General features: G+C 45.3%; 1 protein-coding gene across 7 annotated transcripts in view; it reads left to right on the top strand.

The window, feature by feature from the left end:
- MTCL1 (microtubule crosslinking factor 1) overlaps nucleotides 1-25,646 on the top strand; it is a 122,541-nt gene that overhangs the window by 78,253 nt on the left and 18,642 nt on the right. For 4 of the 7 annotated variants that reach the window (XM_032397860.1, XM_032397865.1, XM_032397862.1 and 1 more), the window contains 5 exons: nucleotides 7,116-7,208; nucleotides 9,615-9,845; nucleotides 11,041-11,238; nucleotides 19,101-19,268; nucleotides 22,704-22,958. In XM_032397860.1, coding sequence (XP_032253751.1) covers nucleotides 7,116-7,208; nucleotides 9,615-9,845; nucleotides 11,041-11,238; nucleotides 19,101-19,268; nucleotides 22,704-22,958 — 945 coding nt within the window. Of the gene's footprint in view, nucleotides 1-588; nucleotides 591-7,087; nucleotides 7,209-9,614; nucleotides 9,846-11,040; nucleotides 11,239-19,100; nucleotides 19,269-22,703; nucleotides 22,959-25,646 lie in introns of all 7 variants that reach the window. The other 3 variants (XM_032397861.1, XM_032397864.1, XM_032397867.1) reach the window with 2 other exon arrangements.

Below are 25,646 nucleotides of genomic sequence, written 5' to 3'. Positions count from 1 at the left end.
TCAGCAGTCCTGTCGGTGAAAGCTCTTCCTGGCAAGTAATTCTACCCATGACAGAGACAGGTGTCACCAAGGAATGAATCCCTGGCTCTGATATTGCTGGTCAAGGCGGGTTATTGCAGGAGTAGGGCACCAGGAAAAATTATTTTTTTTAAAGATTTTATTTACTCATTTGAGACACAGAGATACAGAGAGAGAGAGTGAGCATGAGCAGGGAGAGAGGCAGAGGGAGAGGGAGAAGCAGACTCCCCACTGAACAGGGAGCCCGATGTGGGGCTCGATCCCAGGACCCGGAGATCATGACCTGAGCCGAAGGCAGACGCTTAACCAACTGAGCCACCCAGGTGCCCTACACCATGAAAATTCTTAATTCATCAGTCCCAGTAGGGGTGTTACTGCTCAGCTCCAAGGGATCCTGGTGGCTCCCAGACAGCAGGGGTGACAAAGACAAGGGACTCACTCCTGTAAGCACACTGAGCTCACTCAGCAAAAAAGTCAGGCATTTGACTAGGAAATGATGCTCACAGAGGCACTTGGGGTAGAGCCGCACCTGCCCCTTTCCACTCAGCTTGTGGCCAGTGCCTTGATGAGCTGTGGGTCCCACGGTCCCAGGTGGGCACACGGGACTGCTGGTCACCCAGACCCAAGGTCCCGGATCTCTAGTCTGGGCTCTTCCCTTGTCCTGTGGGAGAGTACGTCACATCTCTACCCTCATTGATTTGGGCACACAGTGACATGAAAACTGCCCTTGAAAAGCTTATATAAAAACAAGTGTGGGTTTAGGGATTGGTGTGTCTTACATCTCTATGAAACTTCTACAGGAAGCCCCTGCAATCAGCCTGTGCCCCACACATGGGCTTCATCTGAGAATGCTGGTTGCTTTGGCAGTAGCAAACTCACAATTATGTACATTTCAAAACAATTGAATGATTCGTCTCCAGGATGACACCCTCAGGAAGACAAAATTCCTAGTCTTCAGTGAACACTGCACCACTAGCTCTTTCTAGCAGGGACGCCATGCTGTGCTAGAATCCACTCTGGCAGGGGCATCCAGGGCCCCAGCTCTGTCCATGACCAGCTCTGTTTCTCAAGCAAGTCTCAGCCTCTGTTTTTGCATCTGTGAAATGGGAAGAAAAATACTGTCCTACCTGCCTCGTGTGATTATATGTGGATGATTCTCAGAGCTGAGGAGCTATTGGCTGAGAAAGCACCATGAACAGTGCTAAATGCTGTGTGAACGTAAAGTCTGACTGATAATAAAGAGGGAAGGGTGTCCTGCCACTGAAGACTGCCAAGTGGGAAGGGCTGTCACAGCTCCCCTAGTTGTGGGCCCAATTTCCTCTGCCCACTGTAGCCCTTTCTCATTTTTCCCTGGCTGTTTCCTGATCTGCACAAGCACAGCTCTTGCTGAACATGGCAGCCCCGTTCTCTGGGAGAGCAGTTTGAGGCTAACTCCCGCTTCCTTCCCATATGTTCATCACTCAGGGCATGTCACACATCACCTTGTTGAGCTAAACGCTGATAAGATGTTGTTTAACACTGGGGCGTTGATAAGTTTCCCCGTTGCCTGACATACATGCGCATGTCCTCTCGTAGCTTCAGAAACCAGCAACTTTGGAGAGAGAAACCTAGTTCGTTGACTCAAACCGAGTGTTGTGGGAATATAAACCTCCACAAGAGGTAGATTAGCAGAGCTAGCTGGTGCCACGTGGCGACTTGGGATCACTGCACAATACAGCTCAGAAGGGAATGTCAGATCTTCAGGTGAATTCCTCCATTCTGTGAATGAGAAAATGGAGGTCTGAGAGTGAGGCGGCTTGCCAGTAAGCCCCTGGGGGTTTGGTGGGTGAGCTGGGTCTAGAATGGTCTCCCCAGGCCTGCTTCAGCCATCTCCCCACCCTGCCGTGAGGAGCACTGCTCGGAAGAGTGCCGTTCACTCGAGGTCACTCAGGTGACTGACTGCACACCAGCTCTCTTGCCATGCTCTCTTGCTTCCCTTAAACATCTGTTCAGTTTCCTTTAATTTTACGAAGTGAGAAAGTTAAAAAGCTCATGGTGAAAGGCAAGTCCCAGACAACATCATTTCCTAGAAGGGGGAATAGTATTCACTGGGACTGAAACATCCTTTGTTCTGACTTCTTTATCCACTATGGCATTTCACACAGAAGACTCAATTATGTATGCAAACACGTTGTATTTTTAAATACTTTTTAAAAGACAAAATGTATTCTAGGACCACTTGGATAGCTCTGTAGTTTTTCTTTTTATGAGAGGAGCCCAACATAGATCCGTTGCAGAGTCGGGGTCTTAGAGGAGCTGCTGGGTCCCTGGGGTGGATGTCCCCTGCTGAGTTTGGTCTTCCAGTATTACACTGGGTTAAAGAATTGGACAATGGACAATGCTAGAGACAGAACTCTTAAAGGCGTTTTAGTGAAAACATCCCCAGATCCATTGCCCACAACTTTCCAATGAGGCTATCATGGAAACGGTACACGGAGCGGAGCTCCCATCAGTAGCAGGGCAGCCCGACCCAGAAGCTTCTCCCAGTGGAGCCTCATGCACGCAGCCCGACACCACAGAGCACCACCATAACTGCAGAAAAGGTGAGCTCAGACACTTTCATCTAGAATGAGTCCAAGACTGAAGCCGGTGTACCTCGAGCAGTGTTCTTCCTTCCTCTTACATTGCCCTTGAAATTACTAATTATCTGTGCAAGCCGATTACTAATGTACACGTGTGAATTTCCTTTAGCTCTGCCCTTAGTTCCTTGGGATGGGAGCTGATAGGACACCTAGTACCAACAGCTTAAAAGAGGAAAAAAACTTTCTGTATTTAAGCTGAAGTTTTAACAAAGGATCAATTTCTCAAGTTCCATTTGTGAAATTCCTTCTCTGAAACCTATGTAGATTTTCATATTTGGGGTAAGAGGAGAGAAAGTGTATTCCTATTTTGGAAGATTTGGGTATTTGGGCCAGATTAAACCATACTTCTAGTACTAGCACCAGTAGCAGCAAGAACACCAAGAAGGAGAAAAGGAAAAACCACCTTCGAACAATTGTAACATTTCAGGAGATGACAGATCTGTGCAGCAGAAGGCCTGCTGCTTAGTACACACACTAATCTTAGGGAGGGAAGGGAATATCCACACAGCACTCTTAAAACAGTTATAGGCAGAACAAGCTGAAGTCAGAACGCACTAATACCCACTAACCCATTAATGCAAGCACACCAAGAAAAAAAAATTTTTTTTTTTCAGAAGGACAGGTATTTCTGGTGCCTATTCATCTCAGTAGATGTTAGCTAGATTCTCCTATCATGCACCAGATTTCTTCCCTGACTTTCCTCCCTGTGGCTCTTGACAAATCTGCTGAGAGATTCCGACTTGTTAAGAGAGAGCAGTGTATAGGATATGCAGCTGGGAATGTGCAGGGTGCCTTAAAAATAGTTCTGAACGAGAAGTGGCCAAGCTTGGGCCCTGGTCACATTTCAGATATAAGTGAAACCAAGCCCGTGCCCAGAGGGATCGAGTTTCTAGATCAGAAATCTCAAAGAGCTCTCTTCCCTAGCTCCTCCTTTGATCCCTTAATCAACAACACACATGAAGCATTTGGGACCCCTCATGCCCCAGCTGTGAAATACCAGCCACGATAAAATGATGTGGGGTTTTATGCCAAGTATGTGTACACATGTGTTGACCTCCTCTACGGCTTTTGGATGAAGCAGTAACAAAACTGGCCAGAACAAAATGGAACTTGCCAGAAAATGAAGTCCTGGGCATAGAGGTAGAAGAGAGTCCTAATATTTAAGGAGCATTGCTAATAGTATAACGAAAAGCATTCCTGTTTTTGCTTCGAGATAATGCAGGTAACTTCTTAAGTGTGGAGAGTGATCTATAAGCCACTTTCTGTGAAGAGGTCCAGGAAATTCGCATTGTAAATTGGTGTAGGACTCAACCACATGGGGAAAGCATGGGCGGTGGTGTTCAGAACACTGCCAGGGAAGGTGGTTGTGACGTCGAGCTTGATATGTCTCTGTGGCCTTGGGATCAAGTCAGGATGGTATTTGTTTCAATAGACTGCCTTACGTAGAGAGGTCAAGATGAATTTGTTTGATGTGCAATCAGAATCTTAGGTAAGTGGGCAAAGGATGGCTTTTAGAATCAACCCTTTGGGAATATGGTGATGAAGGGAAGTATCTATTTTCTAGAGGAGGTCTATGTGTCATGTGAACACTTGGCTCCAAATGTATGTGGTTGGATGCAGTTGTGTGGCCGTGGAATAATTCTGGACTGAAACTTTGACTGTAGCATGTTTGTATTTTGTTTTTTGTAACACTGGAGTGACGGCATCCCAGCTAGGAACACTTACTTGTCTGAGGGGTTTTAAGACTCCATTAGCAAAAATAGGCAGTAAAGTAAAATGTGTAGCAGATAAAGAGGATTGCACAGTTTCTGTTGTTGACCCATCTCCACGGATGACAGGGAGCCACTGGAGGTAAATCAGATGCCCCAGATGGACAACTTCATAGGACTTCAAGGGTCCTTTTCTATGACCCTTCAAAGACGTGGTTCCAACAGAGGGACACATTTTTTAATCAAACGGTGCTGTGGTATGAGGCTCATATATTTGTTTAAAATAAATCAGCTTATGTACATTATTTATTAAGATTAAAACCAAACTAACTCCTTCGGTTTCATATATAGAAACTAAATTAATAGATCTTGGGTTTTCTTGAAAGATAGGCTTGATTAGGATGCCTTTTTCAACATCTCTGCATAGGGAGCCTCGGGCTAGTATCACATGTATCCAAATATGGAGGATTTTTATATCTTAAATGTATAGACTAATGAGTAACTGAAAAAAGTAAAGCTGGGAAGAGAGTAGCCTGGGTCACCTAAAGACACTCCTGTGCAAAATACCTAAGCTGCCAGAAGGGACACCCCAGGAGGGCAGGGATTTGGGGCAGCTTTATGTACTCGTAAATCCCCAGTACAGTGCCAAGCACTATACTATAGGTGCTCAATAAGTACTTGTTGAATAAAGTGCTGCATAAAATAGAAAATGTCTTTTTAAATATGTAGCTGAATTCCCCCCAAAATTTAGGAAAATCTTCAGGGGTTGGAATTGATTTCAGAAGGGAACATCAGAACAGCAGTGTCTGTGGCTTTTAGGTAAGCAGATTAGGGGGAGAGTTGCCAGAATTGGGAACCCAGAGCCTTGGGCTTTAATAGCTGCATAGGCAGAGGACACAGAGCCTTGGGCCCAACACAGGCAGAGAGCAATGACCCAGGGCCCCCAAGGGCTGCACACTGTGTAAGCCTCAACTGGAGAGACATCTGCCTGCTGGTAGAGGGAAGCTTGTCTACCAGCATGAAGTCTCCCCCACATAACCATACTGGCAGCCAGCCTCACCAGGATCAGGCTTTGAACTGATGTCACTGGTGGCCTAGGAGTCCCCAAGGAAAGGAGAGTTGATGTTCTGTCGCTGGCTTCTGCAAACACAAACCCCATCTGGAGGCACATCCTCAACCCAGGTTACATACAGGATCACAGCTAACTCCCCAGTGAAGATGAGCTCACAATGCAAAACTGCAAACATACAAGCCAAAAATACGCACCTGGATCAAGAGTCAGCTGATGGCCGACGGCAGGGTTCAACTCCAAGAGAGGCCTTCAGATTCTAGAATATCAGATAGATATTCAAGATACAAAGTAGGTGTGTTCACAACTATGAAAGGCAGGCAAACAGGAGAAAAGATTAAATCATTACTGTAAAAGACCATACATATTAAAAAACAATAAAGTAGTTCTCTTAAATATAAGAAATTAGTCATTGGCATAAATTTAATGTGGAGAGAAATGCCTCTTTTCAGAGAGAACCAGAAGCCTGGCCTAGTAGATATAAAAGTTATAGTAATCATATCTAGTAATGAGCAACTCAAAGAGGCATGAACGTCCTCAGTAGTTCTTGATTTCTTGAAAGAAGGATGAGCTTAAATCTCAAGCTTTCAAAAATGTTACCCAAAAGTTGGCAGATCCCCAGCGTCTCTGATTTTTTGTCTCTATCCTTTTTCCTGTAAGCTCTCAGTCATCCCTTGTGCTAAAGGAAGAGATCTGCTTCCCCCCCTCCCCGGCCCTGCATTTCCTGTTCTTGGAGCATGAATTTCAGTCCTAACAACCCAGGTCACATCCAGTTAGGACGAGCGAACAGTGTCCTCTGTGAGAAAGAACAGATTAGTTCATCAGAATGAACCAGTAGGATGACACCTATTTTAATTGCAGCAATCCACTCTAGTTCCCAGATTTATGAACCCCTGTCTTCAAGTAGCATAAACAAGTGGGTAAAACGTCATGTTTCGATTTTAACGATGCCTGAGATTTTTAAATATAACCATTTCCCTTTCTTAAAAAATACGCTTAAAACATAATAGCCCCTACTTCTCGATCATTGCCATTTGGACATAAAAGGCACAAAAGACAGGCTTTTACCAATAGGTAGACTTTACCAGTAAAGGGCATAAAAAACGATTCCTTTAACTATTTTTAACCTAAAATGTAATAAAGCAGATCTTTGCGCAGTTCTTAGGCAACGTATGCAATTCAAAGGATGTTTCTGGTCCCTGAAGGCACCCCACCCCGCTTATCCTGAGTGCCCAGGGTAGGAGTGCCCAGAGGAAACAAAGGCACTCTCCATGGGGCAGGAAAATCTCCACTAAGCCTATGAGCAAATGAATGCTGCAACCTGGAATGAACTGGGGCAGTGAATCTCAGAGACCGACTCGTGTGAGCTGGCCATGCCACCTCTGGCTCCCTGCTCTCAGCCTGGGTGGTGGGGACCGTGGTGTGGTGGTCCAAGTTCGGGTGACAGGCACCACTACGCACCTGTCTCCCAGGTGGTTGATGAGGGTGGCCGGGGTTGCCTAGCACAGACCACCCCGGAGCCCCGGGCAGGACCTCAGGGGAATTGCCACAGGACTCACTCCACTGCTGCAGCGCAGGTCCGTGCGGTGTCGCTCCATGTGTGTCCCTGGCTTGTGCAGATGTCTGTCCTGCGTCTTCCACTAAACCCCTTCCTTTATCCCGCCGATCAGCTCAGGGCCCCCTGTTTTACCTGAACAGAGTGTACCGCTAGAGGAGCTGCAGGGTCAGCTTGCGCAGGCGACCAGACTGCATCAAGAGGACACAGAGAAATTTACAAACACGATTCGGAAGGTAAATATGTAACCCGACTTCAGCACAACCAGGGCTCTGACCGCGGAGCCCCCGGAGACAGATGACAGGATGTAGCCTGCCCCACTCAGGCTCCTGGACTCCTAGGGAATCATCTAGTTGAGCTGCCCCTCGGACATGGCATAAAGAGAGCTGTCCATCTTTCTCCTCTAAAACATGCTTTTCACTATTTACATTGTGGTCTCGGGAAGTTCTTCCTAACGTCTAACCTACATTTTCCTGCAGCCGTAGCCACAGCAAAGGAAAATCAAAGAGGGGCCTTCACGCACCTGGACAAGAAAGTGTGTCCATAACTTTTGTTGTCCCACGGATTTGTAAGCTTTCTCAATGTTAGGTAAATTTTTTGATAGGAAATATCAACAACTCACCCTAAACGGTTGTCTTCAGAAAACTGCCGCTAATTGAGCTGCGGCCTTATTAACTCTTCCAGAATAACCTGTTACTGGCTAATTACCAATTATCTGTTAAATTCTTTCCCAGAGTTGCTAGGAGAAGGGATTCACAGACACGGGCACTCATTTCCTAAATAATTTAACCTTTTTTTTTTTTTCCTTCTGCACCAAAAATCATGTTTGAGAAAGGAGTTTATCCCTGGAGATGCTAATAGCAAAATAGCAGGGTCCCAGGTGTGTCTAGTACTTGGATTCAGGATAAAGGAGTGTGTTGAAGACAAGGCTTTAGACCTTGTTTGGAGGGGGTGAGAGGTCATCCAGGCTTGTTCAGAGGGAACAAGGGTCGGTGTTCCCTAACGTATCCCTAACATTCCCTAACGTATCAGAGGGAAGAGGACCAACTCTGGGCCTTGGGATGTGCTTGGAGACATGGAACAGAAAGAAGGAGGCAACCAGGGCAGTGGGGAGGTCAGAGCCAGTCAGAAAGGAACATTTCCAGGAGGCTTCAGATGAGAGGACAAGAGAACATCCCCTCCCAGCATGGCGCCTCCACCAACTAAGACTAGCGTCTCTGGCATACCTGCCATGAGCTAGGCGTTCTGCACATCTTGAGTTAGCTTCCTTTTGCCGCCGAGGAAGCTGAAGCCTTCCCAGTCAGTCGATGGCTGACATAATACTGCAAGTAAATTGCAAACGCTGGATTTCCAGTATGGTAGGCTTCCCCCCTCCTTGCTCGTCCTGCTTTTGTGCCCACAGGGAAGAGAATCCGCGGGACTCCGAGGACTGCCAACAAAGTGAATTAAATCACCACTATTTTGTGTTCTCTCAGCTTGAAGTGCAAAAAAGATCTGGTATTATGACGGTGGCTGCACAAGTCTCTGTGCAGACCCGGGATCTTCCCAGAGCTGCCTCTCGCTCTTCACTGGCGCTAGCACAGCACATGTTGGTGTCGACCGCGGGCAGCCATAGTCCCATCCCCATGGTTTCTGAGCACCGATCGAGTACTTTAGGAAAATAAGACAAAACAAAACTCAATGCCTTGGTGTTTGGCCAAGAGGGAGTGTTAAATCGGAAGAGGACAGCTGATAACTACAAGGCTGGCATTCGAACCCTTTTTTTCTTTTTCAGTCTTTGGAACAGAAAGCTTTCATTTAGCTTCTATTGATATTATTCTTGTGCCCTTATCTGTGCAATAAGATTTTATTCACACCACTTGGCTTAGTCATTATCGACATAATCATTGTTTATTGCTTGGAAGAGTGCCTGTACCCATGTTGAAAAGCAGGAACTTAGCATAGAAATGGAAGACACTTCTTTTTCAGCAATGCTTTAATTTCCCTAAGAGTTACTTGTGGCCAATAGGAATGGGGAGTCCTAAGTGTGGAAGTAGGTTCTCAGCTTACTTTCCTGTTTGCCCCCCACCATATGCGGCAGAGGACCTTGTGTCAGGGAGAATCCCTGCTCCCCCACCCCCACCCACCCCGCCACCTCGCTCTCCCGCTCTCTGTGGGCCTCTCCATCGGCTTGCTGTCTCTTCTTTCTAATGAGGGTTGTGCACACCAGAAGGCTCAGGAAGCCCAGGGGAAGGGTTACCACTTAACGCCCCCTCCCCCCTTACAATCGCAGTGTGCCTTTTGCAAGCCCACAAACAGAGGGCAAAGGGAATCTGCACAGGAGCCAGCTGCAAGCCGTCCATCTGAGAAACAATTTTCCTGAAGAAGTTTAGAGACCTCCAAAAACACCACGAGAGACTTGACAATGAGAATTGACGATAACATCCTGGTTTGAGATAGTGTTTACTTCGGAGTAAGAAAACCCTTGAGGTTTTCTAAATAGTATGCATCTCAAGGAGTTTCCTGAACTTTGGGGGCTTCTGTGTTTCCCGTGCCAGGTGCAACATGATCAAGATTGAATGACATTTTGCCAAGACTTGGTTTGGTTTGGGTGGCAAATTGGAATAGCTGCTGTCACACTCTTGTCTCTCTCTCCATTCAAGATGGAGGAGGAGCACCTCTATGCCTTGAGATGGAAAGAACTAGAAATGCACAGCCTGGCTTTGCAGAACACCCTCCATGAGCGAACCTGGAGCGACGAGAGGAATCTGATGCAGCAGGAGCTCCGGTCCTTGAAGCAGAACATTTTCCTTTTCTACGTCAAACTCAGGTGGCTGCTAAAGCACTGGCGGCAGGGGAAGCAGATGGAGGAGGAAGGCGAGGATTTCACTGAGGTACCTCCCCCACCCCACCCTCCACAGAGAGTTCATTTTCTTTGTGTCTGTTTTGTTCTTGACCCCCAGGCACTGCTGTCCCTCTACGCCCTACACACAAAGTCACATTCTGTTATTTCAGATGGTTTTTATCAAGCCCAATCCAGGCACGGGAAATGCAACAGGTTGTCCCGTTATATTAGACCAAGAATTCTGTGCTGTCCCGTGGCCTCGTTTTCAGAGTCCTTGTCTCTAACTCCACTCTGCGGCAAAGTTGTGCGGCCATTTCTTCCCCTGCTGACCTCTGAATTCATGCACGTTGTCACCCTGAGGTCCTGTGCATCTCTCGTCCCGCCTTGCTGGTTTGTCAGACCTAGCTCTGAAACTTTCTCTCTCCTTTCCATTTCAGTTTTTGTTCCTAGATGCTAGAGCCCATTCTGCCCCCGCAGTTTGATAAGGGTCCCTGCTAGGCTCCAGATGGGTCAGGGTTTTGCCGCTTCTGAAATGTGCGTATGCTTCCCCCTTATGCCTCCATTCCCAGATTCATCACAGAACCAGAGCAGAGTCATCTGCTTTCTGATTGATTCTGATTGATTCAGTCCAGCTCTGCAGGCTCCTTCAGGCCTTGCCTTCTGGCCACTGCTGCTGGGTGTGTGCTGGGCATCCACACCCCTGGCTCCTTTGTCAGCTGCTTCAAGGCATCATAAATGTTGGTTTCCTTTTAGCTCCCAAAGACTTCTCATCTGCTTTTCACTGTATGTAATTTTAAGTCATCCTCTGAAGGGGAAGATACTCTTTCTTCAAGGAGGAAAGAAAGTCTTCCAAAATTAATTCAACCTGCTTCCAAATAGCCTTGACATAGAAAACCATTGTTAAGCAAAGCCTAGAAGTGGTTGTAAAGTTTCCTTCTCCTCTAGCTTATAAAACCATAACTATAATCAATAATTAATAAATCATAAAATTTTTCATTATCAAAATAACTTACAAACAGTAAAATTTCTAATCTTTTCTGACCAATTGGGTACCCACGGTGTGGTGTTTAAATGAAGAAGGTGGCCAGTGAGTGAAATGGGCTAAATGAGGATATTCGGGAAAGGCCTGAGAAGTCAAGACTTGATAAGCCATAAAGGGGAGAATTACCCTCAAACAATAAAAACCAGGCTGCACAGCAAAGGATTTGGGTGGAGCTGTGATCATTGTCTCCTGCTGTTTTCAGAGGGAGCATCCAGAGACCCTCCCCAGGCTGGGTGAGCTTGGAGTTCAGGGGGACCCGAAGGGGGATGGCCCAGACCGAGATGACAATGGTCCAGGTTGTGGCTTTTCGATGGGAGAGCATTCTCCACACTCCCCTGTGCAGATTGGTGACCACGGATCGAGGCTGCAGCCTGCGCACGGGGGACAGCTCCACAAGCAGGTGGGTGCCGAGGTCCCAGCCCCTCATTCTACCCACATCTGGGAGAGGATAGTCCTAGTCTATGTCTGTGTCATCTTATTTTATATGCTGGTGTTCCAGGGAGCAGAAAACTCTGACTGCCTATGGTTGCCTGTCGCTGTGTTTGTGCTAGAAATCATATCATTAAGACTTTATTTCATTGTCAGCCCATTGGTTCATTTGGCTTCCACGTATAAATAAGGGGCATAGTAGGATCAGATCAATGGGAGGGGCCAGCAAACGTACCTGAGAAGGAGGGGGGTGAAATGTAGAGTGGTGTGTGGAGGGATCTGTGGCTTTAGAAAGGTTGACCATTCTTCCACGAAAGAGACATTACCGAGTACAGTGCCCTCCTCATGGCCAGAGAAAGAAAGGACGGCTTTTTTGTTGACAGCTGAATGGGCATCGGCAACATCACGAACCTGGCGACATAACGTGTAAGGAGGAAAGAAAACGTATTTTTTTTAAATCCTAAACATGTATGAAGTGTTTTAGGTTCTTTTTGGGCCACTTGAAATAAAAATATTTGATGACACTTAAAAAATTAAAAGCATATATAGAGATGGGATTTCAGTGTGTAATATGAAAAAATTATTAATGTTGCCAAATGCCACATTTATTAATTATTAAGCAGGCAGCCCCTGCTTAATAAACCAAAAGATACTATTGATGCCACCCAGATTTTTTGCGCTTCTCTACGGAACAGCAGCTGTGGTGGGTTTGGAGTGCTGAGACCCTAGGAGGTACCCAGTGTTAAAGCTTTCTTGCTCCCAGACTTCCTGGTCTGAGGCTTATCCAATCCTAAGTTGCTTCTTTGAGGGTTCTGCAGGGCAGAGCCTGGGGCCCTAAGACCCTTGGCTCTGGGGTGAGGGGCAGGACCAGGGGGACCTGAAGTGCACAGTGACCCCGGGTGGAGCTGTGGCCCCCCGACCGCAGGCATTTCTGGGCACTCCCTGTGTGCTGGACTCCACAGCTGCAGTTCCTCCCTCAGCCCAGAGCCGCAGAGGGTCGAGTGGGAGAGGGCTGTCATCAGATCTTTGGCTCGGATCCAAATGAGAAAAGTCGTGATGTCTGAGCCCAGGCCTAGGGGATGTGTGTCTTTTCCCCCTGTCTGCTTTCTCTTCGTAGACAAATCAGATTTTCACAACTAAAGAGCTGTTTCTCTGCATGCCCATCTGCCCTTCATTTCCCCTGAATAATATGGCTCAAGAACGATGTTATGCTTTCAAATGAATGTTTAATTACACTTCTTAGGAAGTTTGTCATTATGCCAGTGTCCCTGGGGAGATTTTAGCACATGGAATGAGTTTTCCAGCAGTTTATCTAGTTAGAAAATAAAATGCTACTTTGCAAATAATCCTCGAAAACCTAGCACTTTTATTATTTTTCAGAGATGTTGTCAGTCCGTTTTATAAAGTATCTGTGATTAACTCAAATAGCATCTGCTGACTGTCTCTTAGCCCTAAACCTGTTGTGTCTCAGGTCACGTGCTGGGTGTTTCCCACCCGTGCGTCCAGATGCTTAGCAAAAGGGAAAAAATGTAACACATCTGGTTTTCTAAACAGTTCTCATGGAAAATGTTACCCTGGGGGTGGAAAATAATGTAAAGTCACTCAGCTGGAACCTCACACTCAGTGTATTTTAACATCATCTCTCTGCCTCCTCCTTCCAAAGCTGATGTTTCTGCTAGTCCCCTCGGAAGTGAAGGTGGGAGCCATGAGTTTCCACTTTGTACGATGTGTGGTAGGGGCACCCGGGGGGCCTGCAGGACAGGGCGCCGACGGGCCGAATCCGGGCAGCCTTTCACGGCCCCGTCTGTCTGTAGGAGTTAAGTGCACAATGCCACCCATCCGAGGACAGAAGATTAATGCGATCTACTGTACGACAGCTGGTTGCCTGGGAGTGAACATTCTCAGCTACCAGATTTGCCTGCCCTCTCGTGGCGTGGGTATTAGCTAGGCAGTCTGCAAGAGCAGGAACACGTATCCCAGAGAGCCGCACCCTTTTCAACAACTCTGAGAACCTGCCAAGGTGATAAGCAGAATGGGCAATGTGGCCTACCTCCTGTCCCAAGGCTAAATTCGCCAGTGACACAATTTCCCAGGCCTTGGTCTCTTCACTTTGTCTCATAGTGAACATTCTCACAGTTGAACACAGTAGATGTCAAAATGTATCATTGTCCAAAAAGGTAAAAAAAAAAAAAAAAAAAGTATGTGTATCAAGTCAACCTTGAGAATAGTTCATAAAAAGTTACCAGGTTGGAAAATGTTCGGCTGTGTGAATGGTCCCCGTTGACTGATTTTTAGTTCCAGGACTAGTGATCTAGTGGCAGCGACCCGGTTGTCCCCGAGAACAGAAAGCACTTTCCATTTGCCCGGCCTTTTGGAAGAACTGGAAAATATGCAAGAGCTTATTGTATCACTCTCACTGAGCTCCAGCACGCTGGCCACAATGTTAAGCTTTTGAGACCTAAGGCTACCCCTGCATTTTATGCTTCCTGGTAGTTCCCAAAATCAAGATTTTTAATGCAAGGTGACTAACAGTGCCAGCATTATGGCCCTGTGGTTCCACTAGCTAATTGTCTGTGAATTGGATTAATTTATTCGAAGAGAAGTTACTTTTTCATCCAGGGATGGGACATAATACTCTTTATTAAAGCATCTAAGTGTAAGTGTATAGAACCTAATTTGGGGCACCTGGGTGGCTCAGTCGACTGTTAAGTGTCTTCAGCTCGGGTCATGGTCCCGGGGTCCTGGGATCGAGCCCCGCATCGGGCTCCCTGCTCAGCGGGAAGCCTGCTTCTCCCTCTCCCACTCCCCTTGCTTGTGTTCCCTCTCTCGCTGTGTCTCTCTGTCAAATAAATAAAATCTTTAAAAAAATAAAATAAATAAAATTCAGAGCAAGAGCTAATGAAATTATGTTTCATGTTAGTCTTCAACTACAGCTGGTCACTTAAGTCTCTCTCAGGACCCAGTTTTAGGACCAAGTAGAATCTATTCCCCTGGACCTTTGTCACTCACTAGTCCAGGACTCGTCTGGGGCTTAGGGCCTTCAGAAGCCACCCTCAGTAGAAGTCAGCCTCTCTCCTGTAGACAGAGTGCCTTTGGCTCCCTGGGCCTCCCAGACATCGACTCACGTTGGTGCCCACCTTTCTGCTTTGCCCAAGATGCAGACTTCCAGAAAGAGCACCTCTGCCAGACAAGGCCTGTGTGTCAGAAACTGTGATCTGCTCTTTCTTTTTTTTTTTTAAATAAGGACGCTCTCCTCTTGAGCCTGGATCACTTTTACCTTCTATTTTGTATGTACCGTGATTCATTTTTCAGATTCTGCAACTTTATAACCTCACCTAGGAGACATGCAACTCTCTACAGAAGGAACCAGACCAGAGCTTATGATTATGAAACATTTTATATTGGCTGTGTGTTTTTGTTTATTCCTGTTACTGTGTAAATAGCACAGGCACAGGAGTGAAGAGGCACAAGTACTAGAGGATACTCAGGAAAGGACTCTTTCAGCCCCTGCCCCACCTCCCAGTGTCAGCCACGGTCAGCAGTAAACCCTAAACCTCTGCTCATAAATGATTTCTTTCCATCTGGCCACTTGATTTTCATCACACCTGCCCTGGTTTCCTTGAAGCCTTTGGCTGATAACCCACATTATAACTTACTAAATATATGTCCAGCACTTCTTTCACAAGCCCACATTTATGCTTGGGAAGCTCTCTGAAAATTACAGTGACCTGCCCCGAGAAGCCCTCATGGCCCGGATCACCTGGCATGTTCCCAGCCAAAGGACAGATGATTTTTGTACATAAATGAATCTCTCATCTCTGTAACCCTCCACCAGGGATTTTCATGGCCAGTCTTCAGTGACTCATTCTCTTTTATCTGTGGGAGGATAGTAGTTTTAGAAAAGAATCTTAAAATTAATCTGAATGGAACAATGAAAGTAAGAATGACAAATGGCTTATTTATTAAAATGTTGCTGGATGTGTAAATGTATCCTTTCAGTCTGATCTCACAGTAAAGGACTTGTCTTGGGACTCTTGCTGGTAGAGGAGTTACTTTATTGAATAGGATGTGAGGTCCCCCTCTTTGTAAGTATGAAATAGGAACTCTGCCTGTGTTGGGGGTTGGGGGCAGCTACCATAGCGTTCTGGAACTCCCTGCCTATGTCTGCTAGCCTAGATGAATAGGAAGTAGAGACCATCTGCCATTCTGTGGGTCAGCCCATAGCAGCCGGTCAGTATATCTGTTCCAACTTTAGATTAAACTCATCTCCAAAATTAATGGCTCTGAGACAAAGTGGTTGATGGTAGTTTAGCTCCTTCACAGAATTATGAAACACATTATCTTAGAAATCTTAGGCAAGAATGATTTTATCAAATAGCTGGCATTGCATCACAAATATCTTGGTGTGTTCTCTTTCCCAGAAACTTCCTTTTTTACTTTCTACTAGTAATATTTATTGTGTATTTGGGGAGCAGTCTTATTGGCTGAAGCCCAACCTTGAACCTGTTATAAAGTTTACCACTTTATAGCACAGTCAAACTCCTGATCCCAATTTTGGGATTATTGTAAGCCTTGCCCAAGAGAGATGAACATGGAAGGGCTGAAAAGGAAGTGGTGGGGCCATTTTATCCTGCCTCTTTGCAAGAAAACCAACCAGCTGATCTTGGAGAGGTTGAAAAAATTGGTCTTTTTAATTGAAATCGACCTATACTTAACATCTGTAAACTAAAAGGTTGCATAATTGGGCCCCTGGCACAGAAGTTTCAGAAAGTTCTGTATCCAAGAAGACTTTCACCCAAAGACCTCTAAATGGCCCAGAGAATCTTGATTCCATTCTTAACTTAATTAGGGTCCTCTTTTTACCCCAAACATTGCCCAGCAAGGGCCCCCACAGGGAGGAAACGTAAGACAAGTAACTTTTTAGGCATTGTTTTAGGATGGCTCACTAGTATTATTTCTGTTGATCTGGGGGATGGAATTTGTTTCCAGAGATGAGGTGGCTTCTCTTAGGCAAAATTTAAAACAAACAAACAAACAAACCTGGGTAGAGGATAATGTCAAATTTAGATATGTTCACTGGGTTTGTCCAGCCTTGGGCGGGACAGACCCGGAGTGCAGTCCGTGCTCTGCACTTCCTAGCAGGGAGAGCCTGCTCCAGTTCCTCCTCTGTCACACGGTGGGGCATGATGGTATGCACCCAGGATTGATGTGAGATGCCAATGAGATCCTGCAGGTGGGCGATCGGCATACCTGACCTAGCACGCCCTCTGTCAGAGACAATTCGTATTACTTTTCATTACTGAGTTTTTTGTACCTGAAGAAGTTTAGAAACATCCTGCGCATCTGGGTCTTCAGAAGTTTTTATTTGGACATCAGTTCTCAGTGTTGTACACCAATGGCAGAGAGCTAGGCTGACTTCTTGCCATGTCACATGCTGCTCCTGGGTGATTATCATAACAAGTACCAATAACATCCATTCCGTGGACTCTCTTGCTCCCTTTGGCCACCTTCATGCCAGAGCAATTTTTGAACTCATTCCGTGATGATCAATATTATACTTGTATAATAGCACATTATGATGATTACGCTGACCCAAATGTGCATGAAAACATTAAGGCTTAATTTTATTTAATCTGATATTTGCTAATGCCAGAAAGTACTTATTTCCAGAGGAACCAGAATTTCAGTCTGCAGAAGGACTGTTCTGTAAATTCCTGCTTCCGAGGACCACAGATTCTGGTCCTAATGTTATCAGAGCCAATTTGTGTGGGGTTAAGAACCCCGCAGGCTGACAATATTCACAAAGTGGGGTTTGTAGGGAAGTATTGATTATATACAAGAATTGATTACATGGTTTTCTGCTTTTTCTTCAGTGAGAATTTGATGACTACTCAGAGACTAGATCAAAATCAGTCTCATTACTTTATGCTTTAAATACTTTGACTTAAAAAGTAGTGATTTTTAAGTTTAAAATCCAAAGATGAAAATAGCATATGAATCTATTTAAAATATAGTTTTTTTCAAATAAATTCTGTACTCAAAAGATGTATATTTCTGAAAAGATTATTGCGATACTTCTTCTCACTCACCTGCACTTATATAATTTTTAAATACTTTTGGTGTAGAGTTGAAAGAAACTGTTCTGCATTTATTACAGTTGTACACATATCCTGAGCACCTCTTTGAGTGTAGTGGTAATTTACTTATATTTTTGGTTGGAAGGAACATGTAGCATTTTTAGAAGGCTCTCTAGCTGCTGAATCTTTCAAACGTTAACTGGATTGTACTCTTACTGGCTTTAGTCTCAGAGCTATTAAAGTAAAAATTGGTAGTGAAGGGGAGAAAAACCAAAGAGCTATAAATGTTAACAAATAGGCTTTTCTACCCCATCGAAAGTCTACCGCATCTAATATTAGAACTCCAGACAATTTACAGGGAAAACTGGGGAGTTTTCAATAGTAAATCTGCTCATATTGAGGAGTTTCTCTTTTCTAATTCAACTTTATTTAAATCCAACCATATAGATAGCCAAAGTATCTTAAATTCTTCCCAAATGTGGCTGTCCATTTTCATCTCTGCACATGTGTGTTTAGGGGATTAACGAGATGGTTTTAGAAGCATGACAGACTCTCCACGTGGTAGAGGAGAGCTGGGGGCACTGTCCTGCTGCCCTTGGCATGAGAAGCTTATCAAGCGGGGGGGCAGTCTCTCTGAGAGTAAGGGGCTCTGTGTCCCCAAAGTCGAGACAGTCTGACTCCAGCAGGACTGAGAGAGCTTTGATTCTACCTGCCTCATAAATGCGCCAAACAAGATGGCCCTGAGACCAGTCTGGGAGCTCGTGATGCACTTTTAGTGTTTTCTGTTGGAGCTCGTGGTGCTTTTATTATCCAGGTATCATAATTGATTCAGTATTTAATTCACTTGGACAGGCCTTTCTGATATAATGCCCATGCTGAAACATACAAAGATAGCAGTCATGGTTTTGAAATGTGCTTTCAAAGAGCAGGATGAGTTTTAGAAAATAAAATATCTTTTAGGTGTAAGCAGATTAGTGATAAAAATCCCTTTTTCATTTATCTGACCTGTTTTGCATACTTCACACGAGCTGAACATTGTGTGGGCCACTGGAAACATGGGAGTGGGCCGAGTTTGTCTGTGCCCCGTGCACCATGGGGTGGTCAGGGGAGGCACAGGAGAACAAGTAGGTGCTGGTTATTGCAGCTGAAAGGAGGGGCACCGTGATTCCGTCTCAGAGGACCATGAGGAGGCTCTCGTGAACAAGTTAAGCATTTATGTTTGACTTGGATTAAAACTCAAATGCCCTCTCCCCCGTGGCCATACTTATCCATCCAAGTCAGAGTATGACCACCCTATGTTTATAAGAGACACAGAGCCTTTATTTACTCTCTTCTGGTTCAATGGCTGGTACTAAAATGACAGCATAGATAGGTGAGTGTTTATATCTTGCCAGATCTGCATCCCCAACCGTAGCTCTGGATGTCTGAAATCACACGGAGCTTCCTTGCAGCCCTGGCTTCTGGGCTCCCTGTGGCCTCCTGCAGATTCCTCCCTTCTGCTTCTGGGCCCGGAGCACCAGCCCTGAGCGCCAGCCCCCCTCCTGTTCCACCAGGCCCTTAGCAGTCTCAGCTCCGGGAGCCTGATGGCTGGCAGCATAGGGACCCCCTGGCTCTGTCCCACTAACTGCAGACTTTCCACCTGTTCTGTACCCATTGCAATGGCACCTCGGACACAACGCAGCACCACCTTGACACCATGACCTAAAGAATACCCTTACATGAGGGGGCAGAACCAACTCCATGTTCGCTCCCGCAGGTGGTGGAAAACCAGCAGCTGTTCGGGGCGCTCAAGAGCCTGCTGGAGGACCTGCGCGCTGAGCTGCGGGAGGACGAGCATGCGCGGCGGCGGCTGCAGCAGCAGTACGCCAGCGACAAGGCCGCCTGGGACGTGGAGTGGGCCGCGCTCAAGTGCCGCCTGGAACAGGTACCTGCCCGTGGGCTCTCCGCCACTCCAGCTCTGCGGGGCCTCTGCCATCTGGGCCAGGTGGGGAGAAGGCACAGTTCCTCAGGTCCACGGTGATTTTTGTCCAAAGAGCTAGGGGTCCGAGGGGAAAGCCAGGAACAGCTGCCTGCTCTCTCTCTCTCCTTAAAATTCCCAGCCTCGGGGCGCCTGGGTGGCTCAGCTGGCTAAGCATCTGACTCTTGATCTCAGCCCAGGTCTTGATCTCGGGGTTGTGAGTTCAAGCCCCGTGTTGGGCTTCATGTTGGGCGTGGAGCCTCCTTAAAAAAAAAAAAAAATTCCCAGCCTTTCCAAGGCACCTTCTTCTCCCTCCTATTCCCTCTCCCAAGTATGAAACACAGTCTCCACTGAGCACCTTTTGACAGTAGCATTTGTTTTTCCATTCTGCGTTGAACAAGGCTGTATTTATCCCCATCAAAGGATGGCCAGCATGAAGTGGTGATCAGAACGCACTGACATAGTTCAGACAGGCGCAAAGAAAATGCAGATTGTGGCTTAGTTATCTTTGGAAAAGGAAAACATGTGCGTTCCCTTTAGATTTCTCCCAATGCTGAAAAGAGCTTGTAGACCTTCCACGATGTGCCCTGGAAATCTGATTAGTTTCCATGTCCTATTTCCCCTGGAGGAAACAGAGGCCCAGAGGAAGTGGCTGGTCTCGGATCATGGAGCCTTTAGTGCTTAAGTAGAGAGAACGAGGTCTTGCCTCCACCCTCCCAACCGAGCCGAGCCTCCTCGGAGATTTTAGACCATGGCCATGGCTGATAAGGTCAGACATAGCCAGAAACGTTCTTTTCTAAGTGTTTTCTCCCTGGAAACCCTTAAAAGCAATATCACCTCCTGCCCTGAGTTCACTTGCTCAGATTGTTTCTCCAGGTTTCTTCCAACCCCTTGATCATGATGGGAGGAAAAGTCTGTGCATCTTGGATAATCTACTTTCTAAGCCCTATTTTGAGGCAAATCTTAAAGTAATTAAAATTTTATATGAATTGGCTAGGTCATGAAAGAAAAAAAAGTTGCCCAGAAAGGAGACATCTTCCAAATGGCTTTGATAAAAGTTGAAAGAGCCTGTCATGTCAAAAGAAAACAACCCCCTGGTACCCACAAGTTCAGCTGCATGGCCAGCTGGCCCAGGGGAGCAGTGAATTCAGGCTCACAGCCCCCGGGAGAGCAGAGACACTGCCTTCTCCACAGAGGAAGCAGCAAAGCAGAGCAAAACCAAAGCATCAGGCCAGGCTGGTGGAGCTGCTGACCCAGTTCTGAATCCTGCCTACTTGCCTGGTAGGAGATTCTTACGAGATGCCCTGTTTCTCTTAGTGCACAGCCTGAAGAGACAGCAGTGGAGGCAAAATGAGTAAGATCTCTCTGGTGAGCTGCCTTTAAAACTATTTTAAAATATGTTTATGGGGGAGAAAGCTAAATATTTTCAAAGATGTAAGTGTAGCTGAAGAAAGGAGGCCTAATCTTTGATATGAGCCAATTTCAAAATATTTCGTCTTTGTTTTAGAGAAACCTGGTAGCCACCCACACACATGCTACACAGAAAGCCTCAGGGAGAATCACTAGACACGAAGAAATAAAATTAAGACTTCAGACTTAGAAGCCAGGTGGTAATGGGTAAAGATTCATCTTCCACCCAAATCATTTTAAGAAGTTTCTGAAACAGTTGCAGCCCAGGAAGCAATGAATGTGGGCTAAAGCTAGTTTATTTATAATACTCGCATCTTTACTCTTCTTCTACTTAAAAGCAAGACATGTGAATTCTACCAAAAGTTAAGTATTTTATCTCAGTAGAGGCCATGTTGTGTCCATGGTCAAATCTGTGATTCCTTCAATTAACTCCCAAGTCAGGCCTTGTTCTAGATGCCAAGGATCCAGCAACAGAGAGGACATTTTTTGTAGGGGCTCTCAGTGCATTGGGAGACCCAGACAAGGGCTGTAATTTATAATAGAGTGATAAGTGCCCCGCCAGGCCCATATACACAGTGCTGTCAGGAAATAGGGGTGTGCAGGCCATACACCTCAGCCTGAGTGTTCAGGGAGGGGTTGTTTGTGAAAGTCCTGCTTAGAATGAGTCTCAGAAGATGAATAGGAGTAGGTACATGGAAAAGGAGAGAAAGGATGTTTCAGACAAAAAAAGCATCATGAAAAAAAGGAGTAAGTATATCTGAGGAGTTGCACCTGGTCAGGTATGAGGGAAAAGAAGAACGTGCAGAAGATTGAAACGTTAATCCTGATTTTATCATGGAAGTGAAGCATTTTGATTTACATTTGTAAAAGATTATTCTGGCTTTGAGGAAGAGAATGGATTAGAAGTCATTGGAATTGAATGGAGTAACATGGTCCATAGGTAAAAATCCAGAGGTCTGCTGAACTAGAATAGGAAAAAGATGCATCTTTATGTTCACTGCTCTTTCACTAAAATCTATCATGTTCTGCAGCAACAGTGTGCTCCCAGCTCCCTCCTCCCATCCTCTGCTCTTGTTGCCACGGCTTACTTCTATAAACACACAATACATTGCAACTGGTTTTGCTTCAGCCACTCAATAATACTTTAAAGCAATTAAAAATAGGGAAAAGTGAGCTTTTACTTGTATTTCTTATGTCATTTCCAGCATTCATTTTTTGTGTAGATCACAGTGTCTCTTAGTATCCTAATCCTTCTGCCTGAAAACTTCCATCATTTCTTGAAGTACAGGTCTGCTGGCAATGATTTTTTTTTTTTAAATTTGTTGAAAAAGCCTTTTTTCCCTTTATTTTTGAAAGCATAGAAGTCTTATCGAGGTGGACATTTTCCTTCCCTCAGCCCTTTCAGGATGCCACTCCATCGTCCCTGACTTGCATAGTTTCAGAGGAGAGGTGTGCTGTCATTCATGTCTGTGTGTCCTGGGTCTGTCTGCCTCCGAGGTTTCCTGTTTGGTTTTCAGCAGTTTAACTATGATATGTCTAGATGGAAAATTTTTTGCTCATTTGTTTGTTTTGGTATTTAATCTCAGGGATGTTTAATGGATATTTATTGTAGACTGGTAGATCCCACCGATGCTCCATCCCTCGTTTCCGTGTGGGGGCTGAGGATTTGGGGACAGACATGGACCTGCCCTCAAGGAGCTCAATAGAAGGGCAGGCAAGATATGGTGGTAACTGAGTCAGGAAGTGAAGCTGAGAAACAGACCACAGGAAGCTAAATGGACTCACTGCTTTACATTTTATGTGACTCTCTATGTCAAATGTTCATAATTAGGACTTTAAAAATGAGAATTGTTTTTTATTTTTTCCCATGGGATTGGTCAAATCTTGGCTTAAACAGTTTCCAGGGATAATATGCAAGTGTGCTGTGATTTTCTTCACCTGTTGATATAAGATTTGCCAGGGGTTAAGGTCTACGTCTTTCCTCCTTGCCAGCTGGAAGAGAAGACTGAGAAGAACTTGGGAGAAGCAGGCGCTTCCACTGACAGCAAAGGAGCATTCAAGAAGGAGAGGGAGACGCACCAGAAGCTCCTCGCCGACAGTCACGGCCTGGTCATGGACCTGCGCTGGCAGATCCATCACAGCGAGAAGAACTGGAACCGGGAGAAGGTGGAAATTCTCGACCGGCTGGACAGAGACCGGCAGGAGTGGGAACAGCAGAAGAAGGAGCTGTTGTGCAGAATAGAGCAGGTAAGGGAGCACCCCGGCACCAGCGAACAGGGAAGAGAATATGGACAAGTAAACTGACCTGGAGATCAGAGCACTTAGAGGAAAAAAAAAAAAAAAAAAATATATATATATATATATATATATATATATATATCAGGCTAATGTTTCATGGGCTTCCAGAGGAAGAAGAAAAAAATCATAGAATTCTAGCATCGGAGACCCAGACTCAGCCCTTACATTACACAGATCTTTTCATTGCAGAGTCTGTAGGTAACTTCCTTGTGTGTGTATATACGTGTGGTATGTCTGTGGTCAGGGCTGGGCGGGGGTGGGGGGGGCGCTAATATTCTGAAGGAATTTAAAGACTAAACTTGAAACATGAGGTTATTTCAGGTCTTATAAGGTGTGATTCCTGCCAAAAAGCAACTACCTTTTAAGTTTGTCCCTAAAGATGTGGTCACAGTGGCTGCTCCAGCTTGAGTGGGATTGCTGCCCATTAGTAAAGAGATTGCTCGGTTACGTTGGAAATCAGGCTGTTTGCACCTGCTGTGGATATTGCTGACCTGTGATTAGGGAGGACCATATCAGGGGAGGGAGCTGGTAGCTCATCCTCTTCAGCTAAACAAACAATTCAAACACCCAGATGAATTCAGGGGGAGAAGGGGAGTTGTTTTTCTACCTCCCAGAGAATCATTCTCTGCATTGTGTCAGCTTAAGACAGTTTGCGTAGTTGTGGTCATGCCTGAGTGATGCACAAATTAAATTTTCACATTAAACTGATAAAGTTTTGGAATTCTTCTCTGGCTGGATTTTTACATAGCATATATGTTTTTTATTTATTTTTTTTATTTCAGCCTGTCAGACTTAAAAATTTATGGGGCCTCAAGGTAGTGTATTAATCAATAAGAAAATGAGTTCAGGAAAAATAACCTTATTACTCTACTACAAATACCCATACTGCCTGCATTTATGTGAGAGCCTTTTGAAAAATGTGCTCTATCATCCCCAGATGTGATACCTGTGTTATGCTGGTGCAATGGCCAAAGTTAGTTTCTGCATGCTGTTGGGGAGGGAGAGAAGGTGAAGGAACTAAAAAAAGCCAGGAGCCCCTGGCTCAGAAACTGTTGAGTTGAGAAGGCACACTTCAGATAGAATGGTGCAGAAGTTCTTCCTAGATTTGATTACTCACACAACTGAGTCACACCATATTGGTATTTGATGTGGCTCATTTCAAAATTCCCCAAAGTCAATCAAAAGAAAGGTGGCCACTTCCTGCTTGGCCTAGAAATGCATCATTTGAGAAGAATCTTCTATATTAGATCCCCTATGTGCCTGTGCTCTCCTGAACAGATCAGTGGTTAGGTGGAAATTGCAGGGGCAAAAATAGCACGTATTCTCGCAAAGTGGTCACAGATTTATCATATCCAGTTTTGGTTAACCAGTATTTCAGAAACTCCAGGCACCTTGTTATCAGGGAGGTTCCTTCTTGGCCTTCCCTCCAAGAGCACTCACCCTGTCTCTCCTGTGGCACAGCAAGGCCATCACAATCCCTGCCACAGCCCTTCTGGGTCCCCTTTGCCTGTTAGCTGTGAGCTCTTTGGTCTTGTCATAGCTCCTTTTTGGAAGTCACAGCTTGGATATAATTTAAGCAAGTCTTTTAGGGTTTCACTTTTGGGAATGAGGAATTCCTAGTAAAGGAAAAAGTAGTAGGACATCTGATGATAGTCAACTTCTGAAGAGTTAATGACCAGGGGAGGAGCAGTCACCCCATTTTACGACTGTATTTTGAAGGGTAAAATTGGGCATGTGCTGAATGAACCCCATTTCCGATTCAGGTCAGTCCTCCGAGTCAGGACTAGAGCAGTTCTACTGAGCTGACGGCCTCAGAACTTGAGTCCTCAAGGTTAACATCTCTGAGCATAATGGATTCGAGACACGTGGGTTCCAGGCGTTCATCTGTTCCTGAAATCTGTGCGGTGGATCCCACAGGCTTTGCACAGTGATCTCACTGCTGTTTTTAGGAGAAGATTTACTGCCAGTGAATGATGCTTCAGATATGCAGTTGTGGCTTTCAAAAATAAACCCAGCCTTTTCCCCCAAATAGTCAGCATTTTAAAAGAAGATTTTATAAATCTTGTACCCAACCCCAAAAATTAGATGAAGCAGTTATAGTCATTCTCTGCAAAAGAGGAAATTAACCAAAGTGTGTGTGTGTGTGTGTGTGTGTGTGTGTGGATTTCGTTTATCGTTCATTTAATTTTTAGCTCCACATTCCATAGAAAAACAAGGAATACAGGTGAACATTCTTCATAATATATGCTCTTGATATTTAACTACTTGGTGAGCCATGTAACCTTGACTTTGATAACCTAATACAGTTGGTGAAGGAAGTAACACTAAATCCATTTTCCACTTTTAGAACACATGCTTCATCCTTGTCCAGTGTCATTAAATTCCTACATAATTTCTACACCACATGAGGCATTTTATATGACAGATGACTGTGGGAATGTGGTTAAGGTCACATAACACATGTCATCTATCTTATCAGCATCCCTTGTCCCAGTCCAGATTTGATTGGGCGATAGTTAACTTTTATGGAATCACACTACATTTCTCCGTAGAATTAAGTTCCCAGTTAGCATGCAGATGATATAGGACTCGCCGCTGTACTGAAGACCTAAAGGAAAGACCATGTGTCATTCCAGT

Source organism: Phoca vitulina, unplaced genomic scaffold (genome assembly GCF_004348235.1).
Source record: "Phoca vitulina isolate PV1807 unplaced genomic scaffold, GSC_HSeal_1.0 scaffold105, whole genome shotgun sequence".
NCBI classification, from domain to species: Eukaryota; Metazoa; Chordata; class Mammalia; order Carnivora; family Phocidae; genus Phoca; species Phoca vitulina.
This window is presented reverse-complemented; position numbering and strand designations above follow the sequence as displayed.